The 14,781-nt window shown below is 38.4% G+C and overlaps 1 protein-coding gene across 1 annotated transcript; it reads right to left on the reverse strand.

The window, feature by feature from the left end:
- Positions 1-664: 664 nt before the first annotated feature.
- NMUR2 (neuromedin U receptor 2) lies at positions 665-13,711 on the reverse strand. The gene is given in 4 exon segments (XM_015141265.3): positions 665-975; positions 3,915-4,040; positions 6,533-6,617; positions 12,840-13,711. Coding segments are annotated over 4 exon segments (1,248 nt in total). The 5' UTR covers positions 13,566-13,711.
- Between the last annotated feature and the right edge of the window lie 1,070 nt (positions 13,712-14,781).

Consider the following 14,781-nt stretch of genomic DNA (forward strand, 5'->3'; position numbering starts at 1 on the left):
CACGGGTCACCATAAGCGCATAGAATAATAATCAAGTTTATTGTTAGAATTATGAAAATTGACACAGAGACATGAAGTGAGCACATGCTTTTGGGAAGAAAGGTGCCAGAGCGTTGCCACAAACTTTCAATTTTTTAAAAAGTGCAATATTTGAGAAGCATAATAAAATTAAGCAAAATAAAACAAGGTACGCCTGTAGACTGCTGCCAAGGGACACTGATGTGGGCTTCTCACATCACATAAAGTAGAACAGTATGTACACATCTTCCTTCTGTGGCTTACAGTGGCCATTGGTAGCAGGAGTGACAGCCTGACTTGGAATGTAGATGACTCAGGACAAACCAATTCCAATAATGGAAATTAATCAAGGTATAGGTGCCATGCTTTTCCAGTCATGTTCTTGGCATGAACTAGTGAGGGGCACGAGGCAGTTAGAACAATGAAAAGAGAACTAAAAATCAGGCAGTTCTGGGTTTTGAACCCAGATCTAACTCTGAGTTTTCACATTTATTTAAAAAACAAACAAACAAACACAAAAACTAGCAATTGTTACATGAGTTGTAGGAGCCATTCTACTTCTCTAATATCATATAAGAAGGCATACATTATGGGATGTTCCTCTCTGAAGTTCTGAGGCATAGAGGAAAGTCAGCTCTGAAAGAATTCAGGTTTTGTGAAAGTGGTAGCTTTGATAGTTTCTTCATGACATCTGTTCACTAGAGAGGGCTGTTGAGAGGTGAGAGTTGTGCATGGATGACTGACATGGGAACTGGGGACCTATATCTTCGGTTAGCTCCACAAAGTGGCATTGTGTCAGGAAGATGTTCCGCTGGGCAGGTGGCACCTGTGGGTCACGCTGGGAGTGCCACTGTTTGTGGAAAGAAGAGATCACATTCTGGAATGCTGCCTGGAAGCGGCGAGACAGTAGGTTATAGATAATGGGGTTGACAGCTGAGCTCAGGTAGAATAAGACACCTGGAATGCAGGAGATTTAAAAAGATGTGCTGAGAAGAACCTGAGTGACAGGCATGAAGGGAGAAGCATACATATTTACAAAGGCCTAAAATCCCTGTGATTGCCTCTTTTGGAAGTGATAATACATACAAGCCTCTAATTGAGAATACAAAATACTCTTAATAGATCTTCCACCTGTGCACTAAGCAATCAAACACAAAGATTAAAGAGTCTTGGAGTAATTTAGGCTGGCATGGGATCTCTCTGAGATGTTCAGCAACTTTCTTTTATCCCTACTTGTTTAATTAAAGAACATGTTTCCATAACACGAATGAAAGATGCTTAAATATCAGAGGGAAGAGAAATGTTTGCATCTCATTGGAATTTTACTTAAATCTATAATTTGGAATTGCAAGTAGTGGAAGAAGGTAAATCAGCCAAGGCTTAGTCCCTGCTGAGACTCCTTATAATGCTAAGATATGGCTTCAAAGAAATATTCCTTAGTGTGCTGTTCCTACCTACCCTTTTCCCTTGATGGTTCCTCTACCTTTTGAAGAATTGTATTTTACCATTTATTTCCTCTACCAATTACCCTTCACGTTGTCATTTTCCTGTTTGGAATACACTCTTCCTTTATTGTCTTTTAAAATTTTATTTCTCTAAAGCCCAGAATGAGCTCAAGTTTGGGAATCAGAGGACCTAGTTTCTGATCTTGGCCCTCACATATCCTGTGGCCTTAGACAAACCCTGGCACTTCAGTTTCTTTCTCTGTAAAATGGGAATGCAATTTCCAGCCCAACTCACCTCTCTGGATTATTGTGAGGGTAAAGTTAAGATACCATCCACAAAGAGGCTGAGAATGGCTAAGAATGTAAAACAAGTGATGGGTACTATTGCCAAAGGGTTCCTTGTTGTCCTTATTTATGTGGTTCAGGACATTCAGAGTGCTATATGCCTTGTTTACAGAATAAACATGGAAGAATATTAAAGGAGAACATTTCCATGTATTAATACTATTAGTTCATTCAGAAAATAAATATTGATTTAACTCTTATGTGCCACGAACTTCAAGGCACATTGGGAGATAGTGAATTTAGACTTTGTTCTCCAAGATCTTGGAACGGTACTACAGAGACAAGATTTATGGGTAAATTAAATAATTAACAATACAACAATACCAAGCAGTATCTGTTAAAAACAAATATGAGATAACAAATCATGCTATAGCAATTCACATAATAGCAGAAACACAAGGACTGTGGTGGTCATAAAAGATTTAGTGGGGGGTGATTGAACCCTAGCCAGACCTCAAAATGGGTAAGAGATCATTAAGGAAGATAGGAGAGGGTGATGCAAGTTCAGGGCATAGCACGCACAAATATTCAGAGGCAGGAATGGCCACATGGTGCAGGAATAACGTGCAGAACTCTCTAATTACCAGTTTGATAAGTAGATGGTCTATGAATAAAAATAATAAAAGTTGGGGGATTAAAAGGCAAGTCGGGGGCATTTTCTGTAGGGTTTAAGAGATTTAGACATAATCTAGAATGCTAATATAAAAAAGGGGGAGATAGTATCTGAACAGGATCATGTCATTATTAAAGCTATAACTTGAAAATCTTAAGATAATTGCCCTGATGCATCCAGAGATATGTAGTCAACTAGTCAAGTCTCATTTAACCTTGTAGTGCTTTCTCATTTATTTAAATGTTTCTGTTTTCTGCAGATTAACCAAAAGGATAAACTGAGAGGTATACATATTTTTGAGCTTTGGTTGCAAATGGTTGAACAGGAAAGTGCTAATGTCCAAGAATAAGCTATACATTAGGCCTGCTGAGTACAAAAAAGAGGGTGACAGAAAATAGATAATATACATGATATTCAGTATAGATGTCATTGTTTCTACTTTGTGCACATCTGGAGCTTAATTTATAAACGCTGACTTTATCTTTCCTTTCCAGTGATATCTTTGATAATCTAATGAGACCACAGAATCAGCCAGTGACCAGGAAAGGTGGGAGGACAGAAGAGGTCTGAGCCTAAGGCTAACACTGAGTTAGCTGTCACTGACTGAGAAAGAAGAAATTGGGTGGCCATTCTCTGCTCCATTTTAGTAGAAAGAACACTGAACTTGAAGTTAGGTGACTTGGGTGTATTATTTGTTAGCTAAGTGCCTTAGGGCAAATCGTTTCTTCTTGTGGAAGTGTTTTACTTTTGACTATACGATGTTAATCATAACACCCACCTAATGACCTTTTGATGATTATAGAAAGATATACAGCAGTTACAGCTTAAAGAGCTCCTTAATGTCTATTACTGCATTTGCTTCTTACCATCAGTCCATGGTTTGTCTACAGGAGGCATTATTGCCATTTTACAGTTGAGGAAACTTTGGTGTGAAGGCAGCCATGTTCTGCAGATCACTCAGAATAGCAATGGTGAAATTGGGGTACAAATCCAGGTCAACTGACTTACTGACCTTTCCACCATGCTTTCCACAATATACTATAGTATCCTCAACAAGCAGAGTCACAGTAGTCTAAAAGGAGAACTTGGTGACCTATGAATACCTTTTGGTTTTCCTTCGTGAGGATATAATACTTACCAAAGGCAATATGAGATTTCAGGAACATGGATGTTTACCAAATAAGAACCAACTGAATTGCATGGCCATTTGGAGCATAATCAAAGGAATCACTCCTTGACCATTTTCCTTCTGTAATCATCACAGTTGGAGTTGAGGTTTTCTATAAAGTAGCCTTGAAAATAGTGATCTGGTATATATGTATTTGGACCAGTACCAAACATAATCAATCTTTTGAATAAAAGAAAAATCGAATGTCTTCATTATAGCATGGCAGATCCCTGTGATAAATTGGAGTACTTAGGCATTTAAGCAAGATGAAGAAGTTGCTGTTACCTGAATACTAGTCATGCACCAAATTCAGCTAAGGTTTTACCTGACACCACATGGACGAGGTTGAACACAGCAGCCAGGGATTCAGTCCACTCCTTCACAAAGCTGAAGAAGAGTCGGTCAATGTGGAATGGGGCCCAACAGATAGCAAACACTAAGACCAAGATAACTGAAAATGGATGATAAATGGGAGAGCAGAAGGCAGTCTGTGCAAGGATAGGTATACAATGCTCACTCTGAGTCAATCATTTCTTCTAGCAGTTTTTCCCTTCAACTTTGTTAAACTGTAACTGTTATAGAGGCAAACTATATCCCAAAGAGCCTCAGTACAAAACATTTAAAACACAAGAATGAATTGTATAAGATCTAGGATCAGTTTTCCATAAGATTATACAAGATTTCTTGTATAATGTAAAACTTTTTAGAACATTTAAAATAGTACTTAATTCATTTCAAATTCCTGAAAACATCTTATTGTAAAAGATAAATAATAAACTGTTAAATGTATATATAAATTCATCTTGTTATTATAGGAATAATTAGAAGTCTCTCTGAATTCAGTAATTTAAAATTCTGTAATGGGTAGGCAAGGAGAAAGAAGAGATCAAACAACCACAAGCATAATAGTACTTTACAAGTATCTTTTGATTGGAAGGGATGTGTCTGTCATATTATAAATTGCTACAGCACAGAATTCCTTCCAATCTCTTATTTTCACCTACCTAAACAGAGACTGGTGTTACTGTAGTTTCTCTTTGGGGCATTTAAGCACCACAAATTTAAACACACACACACACACACTCACACACACACACACACACAAACTTTTTCTTTTTCCTTTTAAAGTTGTAAATACTTTCCTTTGCTAGACATGATGCTTGGGATTTGCCTAAAGATAATCTTTTGGGGCTGGGGGAAAGATAAGGGTATACATGAAACAAGATTAGCTATGAGGTGATACTTTCTGAAACTGGGTGATGGGTACAGGGGTATTCATTTTACAGTTTTCTGTACTTGTGTACAGATATGAAGTTTTCATAGTAAATAGTATTATACATACATTTCCTGTTGGCATTAAACACATTCAGAGTAAGCTGTTTGCCTGTGTGGTATGGTTTCAAAGATATCTGTAGGTTTCTACTGAATTTGCTAACCCAAGAAAAGTCCCTAATCTGTTCACTACTGCCTACAATTCCCTTTAATTAAAACTTTAATTCCTGACAGGCATGGTGGCTCAGGCCTATAATCCCAGCACTTTGGGTGGCCAAGGGGTGGATCACCTGAGGTCAGGAGTTCAAGAACAGCCTGGCCAACATGGTGAAACCCCATCTCTACTAAAAATACAGAAATCAGCCAGGTATGGTTGCACATGCCTGTAATCCCAGCTACTCGGGAGGCTGAGGCAGGAGAATTGCTTGAACCTGGGAGGCAGAGTTTACAGTGAGCTGAGATGCCACTGTACTCCAGCCTGGGCAATAGGGAAAGACTCCATCTCAAAAACAACAACAACAACAACAAACAACTTTAATTCCTGTTAAAGTTGAACCCCATACCAAGGCAAATACTTTATAGCATATTCTGTTATTGTGATTTTAATATGAGTGAGCTTCATTTTTTTTTGTTGTTGTTTTTTGTTTTTTGTGAGAGTAGATTATGACCAAGGAGAAAAGGGTAGGGATAATGAAGAAACTATGTTTCTTAATAGAGAAAGTCAAGTGCCAGGAGGGGCTAAAATATTTCCAAGAAATAACTCTTACAATCAAGAAGACCCACTTCAGGGACTTCACAGTTTATTTTTTGTTCAGAAATGCTGTATAGTTACAGTGAATGTTTCATATGCATATTAGCCTGGATGATTCATTGCTTCTAAACTTTAGATTTTGATTTGCAAAATATATTATAAATCTCCTTTCCCTCATCAGTAACTCTCATACAGTAGTACTGCATCATATATTTTTATAGCATTCTTTTGGGAGACTGTGGCTCAGTAAGTGAATTTTTAAAAAGGTCTTATTTATTCAAAAGTATACTGTTTGAAACAAAGTTATACAATGTCATATGTGAAATGGCTACTTGGAGAAGCTTGCCAGATGTTCTTAATCTGGAACTAAAAGATCCCATAGAGTCTATGAGTATCAGGGGTTGGTTCATGACCTCCTGAACTGGATTGTAAAATCTTTTGTGTATGCATATTCATTCTTTTTTTTTTTGGAATGGAGAGTCTACAGCTTTCATCATATTTTAAAAGAAATCCATAATACAAATAGGTTAAAATCCTGTTCATTTCACAGAGGGGGAAAGTGAGGCTCAAAGGCTGAGAAAGTGAATGTAATTTACGAAACACCACACAGATTGTATGTCAGTGGATAAAAGTGAGCGTGTTGTTTTGAGGGTTCAAAACCGAAAATGAAACAAAACAGACAGGTCCTAGAAGCTTGAAGAAGCAAAGGAAGACAGATCACCTAGCATTGATATAGACCATTAAGGAGGTGTCTTCATTATATATATATATCTCCCCTTTGCTCCTTGATCTTAATCTATCTCATAAATACTGTTTCAGGGTAAATTGGAACCTACCCCCAGCAGCATTTAGTTAGTACCAAATGTAACTCCTTTGCTCTTGTGAACAAAACAAAACAAAAACCAAAATGGAGCACTTACACAGCATCTTGTTGACTGATTTTCTGCAGGGTCTTTGAATATTTGCATTCCCTTCATGTGCCTCAAGTGATTTGTCTTTCTTTAGCTAAAAGGGAAGTAAGTTGGGAGAGATGGTAAGAAAGAGAAACATTTTTCCCTCCTGTTAAAATCTGAGAAACATAACTCAAACACTCATTTTGAACACAGAGGAACTGGGACCTAGAGAAATGTAAGAATATGTTAAATGTTTAACAGTATGTTGAAGGTGGAATTGGATTCAGGTCATCTACTCAACTGGATAAATGATTGTGGCCAAGTAGTAGCGCAATCATGTTTCATATACAGTTACGTGGAGCACTGGCTGTGTAGCATGTTAATAGGTGTTCCATGAAAAATGTAAAATTCTGAAGTTCAAGAAAAGTTAGACAGGCTTTTCAATCTATTCATTCACTCATTCATAATTATTAGACATCTGTTAAAGTGAAATCCCTCTGCTATGTGCTGGATAAATAGTAGAAAACAAAAACAGGAATTCTTCTCGCCTCCAGTATTTATTGTGGATCTTCTCAGAGACTTAAATATGCTGATGGGCATTATGAATTTTCAAGGGGGACAGTGTATCAACTTTCCACTTAACCCCCTGTCTACCTTCCACACTCACATCGCCTACTCACATCTTAGCCAAAAGAAAGATAGTGTTTCTTTGACTAAACAATATTTTCCCCAACCATTTTCAGTGGATTACCTTGTACCATTTTGACAAACACAAACTGGGAAATGTTGTTTTAATATTACAGTAATATTAATTACTGAAAAGAGTATATGTGTTTCTGAGTTAAGATGTTTAAAATGTATTCATCCTTGTTGGAAGATATGGAGATCCTTGATGTAACATTTGAAACTTTCAGCTATCAACACTACTTGTATGCACAGTCTTCCTTGTTCAGTTCAAGTCCTGCCTGTTCCCAAAAGATTTTGACGGCCACTTTAGCCCACTGTCTTCTTCTTCCTTTGAACTTCCACAGCACTGAAGATCTACATCATTCATCCAGTTGTGGAAGTTTTTCTCTTTATTCTACACATTTTTTAATTTGTGGGGATGTTGGCCAAATAAAGGAAGCTTTAAGGACTCGTGATAAAATACCATCAAATATCCAGAAGTTAGTATAGTACATAGTGAATATATATTTGCCCATTGATTCTCTATCATTTACTTCTTTCTTCTCTTACTAATAGTACCCTAATTCTCCCTTAGGGAATGTACTCCTTCCCCATTCTTAATCTTTAATTTGGATAGAGGTGTCACTCAACTTCAGTTCCAGGTATATGCCCTAAACAATTTAGCCAATCAGCTTGTCTTATCCTCCAGTCACAATGATTGAATAATGGGGACCAATGAGATTTCAGATATTTGCTTATACTTCTGAAGATGCAAGTTTTTATTTATTTTTTATTGGGGCTGCCAGAGGGAGTCCTTCTCTGCATATGAGATCTGGAATTACAAAAGTTATTTTTTTTCTACCACAAAGAAAAAGTGCTTGGAGCCACCAAAAGATGACTGTGTGCAGTTTGAGGTTGAAACCAACACCATGGACAAAAAAGCAAAGAAACATAAATAAAGCTAGGTTTATAAGGAGAGTGTGTGTTTTATTTAATGAATCTTCACCAAGAGCTAGCTCTGCTTCTGAAGTTTTCATGTCTATGCTCCCTTTGGGATTTACCCAGGGTTGGAGTCTCTCACTGGCAATGTAAAAAGTCCAGGCTAATTGATTGAAGCCATCAGGTGGAACGAAAATTTAACTTATTTTATACAGTCACGGCAGTAGATTAGAATCAATCTGTTTAGTTACAGGCAGATAGATTCTAATTCAAGGTAAGAAATAAATATTGATTATGTGCAATAATGGAACAAACTGCTATAAGAAGCAATAATCTTCCTGGGCTGGATAGCATTTTGAAGGAATATTTCAGAAAAGGTATTTAAAATTAAATAGACTTGGAAGAGTGGGTCATTAAACGTTGCCTCTAAACTTCAGCAAATCCATATCTGGTCTTCCTAACAAACATATATGCTCCTTGCAATTAGGTAGCACTCAGGACCACATAGGATCTAAAGAATCCTCTTGGATAACATATAAACCTGGCCATTTGTCTCTTGAATATATCAGAGTGTTCTACATGTATCTGTGTCTTCATAAAGTAAAGGATTAAAGACTCCGTGAACTTAGGACTAGACAGGAAAAATCTGAAGGTGAAAAGTATTATTAATGCAATAGTAAAACAAAGTCATACAGGTAGAGTGCTTATCTCAGTGCCTGGCACATGATACTCAGCAAGTTGTATATTATGCTATTATGGTGATTCTGATTATTATCCAAAGCATACTAAACAGACATCAGAAAAACTGATTTTTAAAAAATAGAGTTGTTTGTTTATATATGTGAGGTTACGTTTATGGAGTACTGAGTCCCTTTTAGAAATTCTTTTCTCATTGTTACCACTCGCTCACAGGGAGTGCCTGTACAGATACAAAGAAGAAGGCAGATACACTGAGAAGAAAAACACATTCAAGGTTAGAGCAATGCATCAAACTTTACTAACTCATCTTAGATTAAATCTATTAAAGGTTCTAATTATTTCATGCCATTTAAAAAGATTGTGGTTTTTACAGGATGAAGTTATTCTATTATTTTATTTCAGTGCATAATTAACAACAATAAAAAATATTGAGATATATTAGTCACTTCCTGCCTTGTGTTTAACAATTCTCAATGGTAATTTCTCCACCCCAAGGAACAATTTTTAAAAAATCAAACATCAAACAAATAGTTCACACAATGCTTTTATGAACAGGCTTCCTGTAGCAGCATAGTTTACACTAAAAAGAAAATCATGTGATGATGAATTGTTGCTTATCTTGCAGCTTCCTTAGTTTCTAGTGACACAACTAGCCAACCAGAGGAAGAGTGAAAAATTGATTACTTATGTATGGTGTACATTGTTCCAACAGAATTTGGAGTGGTTGGCAGAATAGAATACAATCAAAACAGTTAGTCTAGACAATATTAAATGCTGCTTTATCATTGAATAATTTCACTTCCCTACAGATGTTTAGTAAAGTAGATACTCAACCATTCATTATCCTTCCCCACCCCAAAACTTTTATTTTACAACTCAGGTTACAAAAGGAGGAGTGAAAAATTGTGATTACTATTACTAAATATTGTGATTATTAAAAGTTATGATTACTATTACTAAATAGTGTGATTACTAAAAATCATGATTACCTTCGTTAGCTACATAAGAGAAAAGTGAAAGGGAGGTTCGTGAGGTTATTATTCAGGTTGATACATTATGCTGATCAGTTGTTTATACTGCTTGAAATCACTCCACCAGATGTTCATTTATATAGTTTGTGGGACTTAGTTTCAGAATACAAAGATTATAGGTTTTGTGTAAATATCTCTATAATCTTAACACAATCTATTTATTAAAAAAAAAAAAATCAGTGCAACCCTGTGTTGGCATGGTTGAATTCTGCTGCAATTCATACATCCATCCTCATTAGCTCAATCATGAATGCAGCATGCAGGAGATGTAAGAACTAAATCAGACTGTCACTAGAACTTCCTCCCAGATGTGGAGGAACTTGCCCTAGAATTGTCTATTTTCTATCTATATAATGTTCAAATCCTGGAGAGCAGCTCAGTGGTGGCTGTGTCCTGGAATGATGCAGTGTGACTGAATGCTGAGCTATGAGCACAGATACGGGTTTCCTCCTTCTTCCCTGGTCCTCTGATTTCATTAGTCTTAGACTTGCTGCCTTCTGAAAGCAGTGGGTCCCAGAGTCAATCACACCTTCAAACTTTCCAACAGAGTCAATTACTTAACAATCATTAGGATTGCTTATATCTCTTTGAGATAATATTTACAAGTCTTTGTTTTAAAGGTAGAGAAGCTAAAGCCCAGCAACGAAGGAAGTAATTTAGCCTCATTCATTCACTGAGCTTACAGTCTAGTTGGGGAGAAAAAAATTAATTAAGGAATCCATAAGTATGGAATTGTAAATTGTAATGAAGGAAAATCACTGAGTCGTGAGCACCTACAACAGGAAACAGGAATGCTCAGGAAATCTGGGAGAGCTTCCCTGAGGAAGTGTGATTGAAGTATGACATAAAGAATAAATGAGGGTTAGAAAGGCAAAAGGGTAGTGGTGGCAGACAGTAGGAACATTTCAGGCTACAGGTATATTGTACATAAAGGTCCTCAGGTCAGTGACACAGAATAGGGTCTACTTTTCCTGACTTTCAGTATAGAGATTTTTAAATTCTTCTAGGAGTGACTTTTAAGCAGTTAGTTTCTTTCCTGGTGTCCTCTGGTACCCTGGATAACAGCTCATCCTTCCTGAAAACAGGCTATCAAAAGTTGCATTACATACCCAAAGCAAACCAGGGTGGTTTTTAAACTTCTGTTTGAGCTATCACTTAGCTCTTGATACAAGGTAGCTATGGACTTTTGATAATAAAACACAATGAAACTGATTGTAACAGATTGGAAGAGGAAATGTGCATTTCCTACTCAAAGTTAAATATTTTTCCCAAATTGACCCAAAATAGGTGATTCTTTGGTATTGGATGAGATAATACTAAGTTCTGGGTGGGTGTTTCTCATAGGACTTTCTTTGGAGTTGTATAGAAGTCTTTTCGCTTGAGTGAGAATTGCAGGACATTCTTAAGACATGGCTGTGAGCTACTGCGGGGTGGTACATGTCTCCGGGAATATAGGTGCTAGCCCTCCAGGAGGGGACTGGCACAGCTCTCTGCCTAAGTAGATTTACTCTTGTGCCCAGATGTCTGTGACACTTAGAATTTGTTCTTCCTACTTAGACCTTGCTATTCACCTTAGGGACAATAGGTATTCAAAAGGACTACCATTGGTCACTCGCTTCTGACAATCAGCTTCTCTGAGATGGACTGAAATAGGAGTATATTCGTTGTCATATAACATATGATGTCAGAGCCATCTCAAAGCAAATAATGTGAGTGTGATGTCTGCTTGTCCTCTCATTTAAAACTCACATTGCTTCACCTCACAGGTTGTTGTTTTTTTTTTTTTCTTTTTTAAAAGGAATCATAGACTGTTAGAACTAGAGGGTACATAGATATGATCTGATGTAACCTTTTCATTTTATAAATGGGAAAACTAATTCTAGGAGAATCATGTGGCTTGCCTAAAGGCATTTTATGTGTCTGCTGTAGATCTGGGAGTCTAAATGGTCTCATAACTGTTTACTACACAAGCTATAATACCTCCCTTAAGTGGGTGTAAAATTGTCATTGTCAAAAACTTTTCTCTTCATGAATTTGGGTGCAGAATATACCAGAGAGGAATTACATAGCCTCATTCCTACCCTTATTAAAAATAGTTTCTCTCAGTTAATTTATTACACCCCCTTCTGAAAAAGAAATCAGTTTATCACCATAAACATAGGAAAAGAACCTCTAATTATATATGTTGCAAAATAAGTGATATCTTTTTCTTAATTTCAGATAACTCTTATTCACATTTTTTTTACTCTATCTCATGTGCTGGTTACTTCCTTATCTCTCAATCTGCACCTGCTCAAAAGAAGCTCAAGTTATCTCAGTCATGTCATTAATATATATGACTATATATATTATATATAACTATAAATAAATAAATAAATATATATAGTTTTATTTTGTTTTGTTTCAACCTCATTTTAATGAAAGGGTCAGAGCAGCCACAGGAAAGGTCTGATTTTAAAACTGAATACCTATCTGGGACTATAAAATAGTCAGGGATAGTTGATAGTTTGTGTTATACTCAGACCAACTTGGTGTAGAGGAAAATCTCAATGCAGGCAGTGGCCGGGGGCTGGAAAGTGATAACAGGATGCGGAGGAGTCTCTCAAGCTGTGGCCACCTCACCCCAGATCGCCTGATGTGCTTTTTTACAATGAGGCTCCACCTCAGACCTACTGAATCCCATTTTCCTGGGGGTGAGGTATCCGTATTGCTACCCAAAGTAAGTTTTCTGGATGGTTCTTAGGAACATTTAGATATGAGAACCCATATCTTATTTAGATATGAGAAGACGAGCTAAAGGAAATGATAAATAGTGGTGGTTACCATTCATCTCATTTGAGGCAATTTCTTTAATGCCTTGATTTCCCATCTGAGCTCATTCTATTTTCCCTCTGTTCCCTTCCATTTCTGAATTTCCCCAATTCTAAGTTTTTCTCTGAACTTTGAGCCTGTGAAAACAGAAGGGATGCTGCCTTAAGCCAGCCAGCCTAGATACTCACTCTGAGTGCCATGAGGTAGTAGAGGACACTGATGACAGTCATGGGGAGGAAGTAGAATAGGAAGGAGGTGACCTGGATGATGAAATTGTAGATCCACATGGGCTTGATGACCGTACAGGTGGCCGAACCTGGGACCAGGGACCCATTGGGGAAGTAGTGGAACTTGATGCCGTGGATGCTGGTGTTGGGCAGGGAGAAGAGCACGGAGAAGCCCCAGACGACGCCGAGGATCCGGAGAGCCCGGCGCCGGGTGCTCTCCAACTTGGCGCGGAACGGGTGTAGGATGGCCACGTAGCGCTCCACGCTGATGGCGGTGATGCTGAGGATGGAGGCGAAGCACACGGTTTCAAAGAGGGCCGTCTTGAAGTAGCATCCCACAGGCCCGAACAAGAAGGGGTAGTTGCGCCACATCTCATAGACCTCCAGGGGCATTCCAAGGAGCAGGACCAGGAGGTCAGAGACCGCCAGGCTGAAGAGGTAGTAGTTGGTGGGCGTCTTCATAGCCTGGTGCTGCACAATCACCAGGCACACCAGGACGTTGCCAATGACCCCCACCACAAAAATTGGCACATACACCACAGACACGGGGAGGAAGAAGTGGCTGCGCCGAGGTCCGCAGAGGAAGGCCAGATACTCCTCGGTGCTGTTCAGGTGTTTCTGGAATGGATCTTCCAGTTTCTGCTGGTAGATCCAGGAAGCATTCCGAAGTTTTTCCATCCCTGACATTAAAATCCAAGGCCTGAGCCTCCCCTGGTACGAGGCTGTTTCAAGCTGAGCCAGGAAAAAAAAAAAAAAAAGAGAGAGAGAGAAAGCAGTCAGGAAAATCACAGGCTTAGTGAGGAAGGCTGGGAGAGAGTGAATGTTTCAGCCTCAAAGGTAGGCTGCCTGGACCGCCGATCCCTTTTGAAGAGTCCCAAAGACACAAGCCCCTCCCCTTCACAGGCTGAGGGCCAATGAGAGTGTGTCAGGCTGCACCGGAAGAGAGGAGTGCTGGCTTTGTGTCAGGGAACAGGGGAGGAGGCGGAGACCTCTCTCTGAGTGGGAAGGAGCTGGGAAGGCAGAGCTGACACAGAAGAAACCACTCTGACTTCATGGATGGGCATTTTGAGCAATGCATGTTGCAAAGTTGTGAGAATCTGGGAGGACATAGAAATCAAAGTTGTAGGGTCGTGGGCAAAAGAATACCAGTCTCCACCAATCCTTGTCAGCCGTACAGCAGGATGAACACAGGAAATCAATAGATTTCTCAAGTTATCTTGTTCCACTGGAAATTCAGGGTTCTCTGGGGATTAATGTGATAACATGATTAACGAGAGTTTTTGGTTTTGACTGCATCCAAAACCAAAGCCTGAAAGGGTACGTGCACAGTGCCTAGCTCTGACTGCTACCTGACACTTCAGTCTCTTAGCAGAGCTTTGCTGTAAGCAAAAGGCAAACAGACTTCAGAATTAGGAGCACTCATAGAAATTTAGGAAAGTTGGACAGTTACCCAAACTCTTAAAGGCTCATTTCCTTATCTGCATCATTGATTCGATTGTGTTCCACAAATAACTTCTTGAGGATTCACTATTTGCCAGGGAATATTCTAAGCTTTGTAGAAACATCAGTGTACAAGCAAGACAAGGTCTCTGCCCTAGTGGAGCTTTTCTTACAGTAGGGAATTCTGAAAACACACAAGTAAATGAATAAATTAATATAATTTCAGATAGTAATTGATAAATCATTATTTATCAAGGATGGTGAAAGAAAACTTATCTCAGATGTCGCTTTAGCTGAGTCAGTCATGAAAGAGCTAAGGGAAGTGTATTAGTCAGCAAAAGCAATTGCAAGTGCAAAGGTCCTGAGGCAGAAACAAGCTTGATATGTTTTAAAAATATCAGGAAGACCAGAATAACTGGAATTTAATAAGTGGTCAGCAAAGTATGAATGATTAGATTGGAGT

This window comes from Macaca mulatta, chromosome 6 (assembly GCF_049350105.2).
Source record: "Macaca mulatta isolate MMU2019108-1 chromosome 6, T2T-MMU8v2.0, whole genome shotgun sequence".
Taxonomy (NCBI): domain Eukaryota; kingdom Metazoa; phylum Chordata; class Mammalia; order Primates; family Cercopithecidae; genus Macaca; species Macaca mulatta.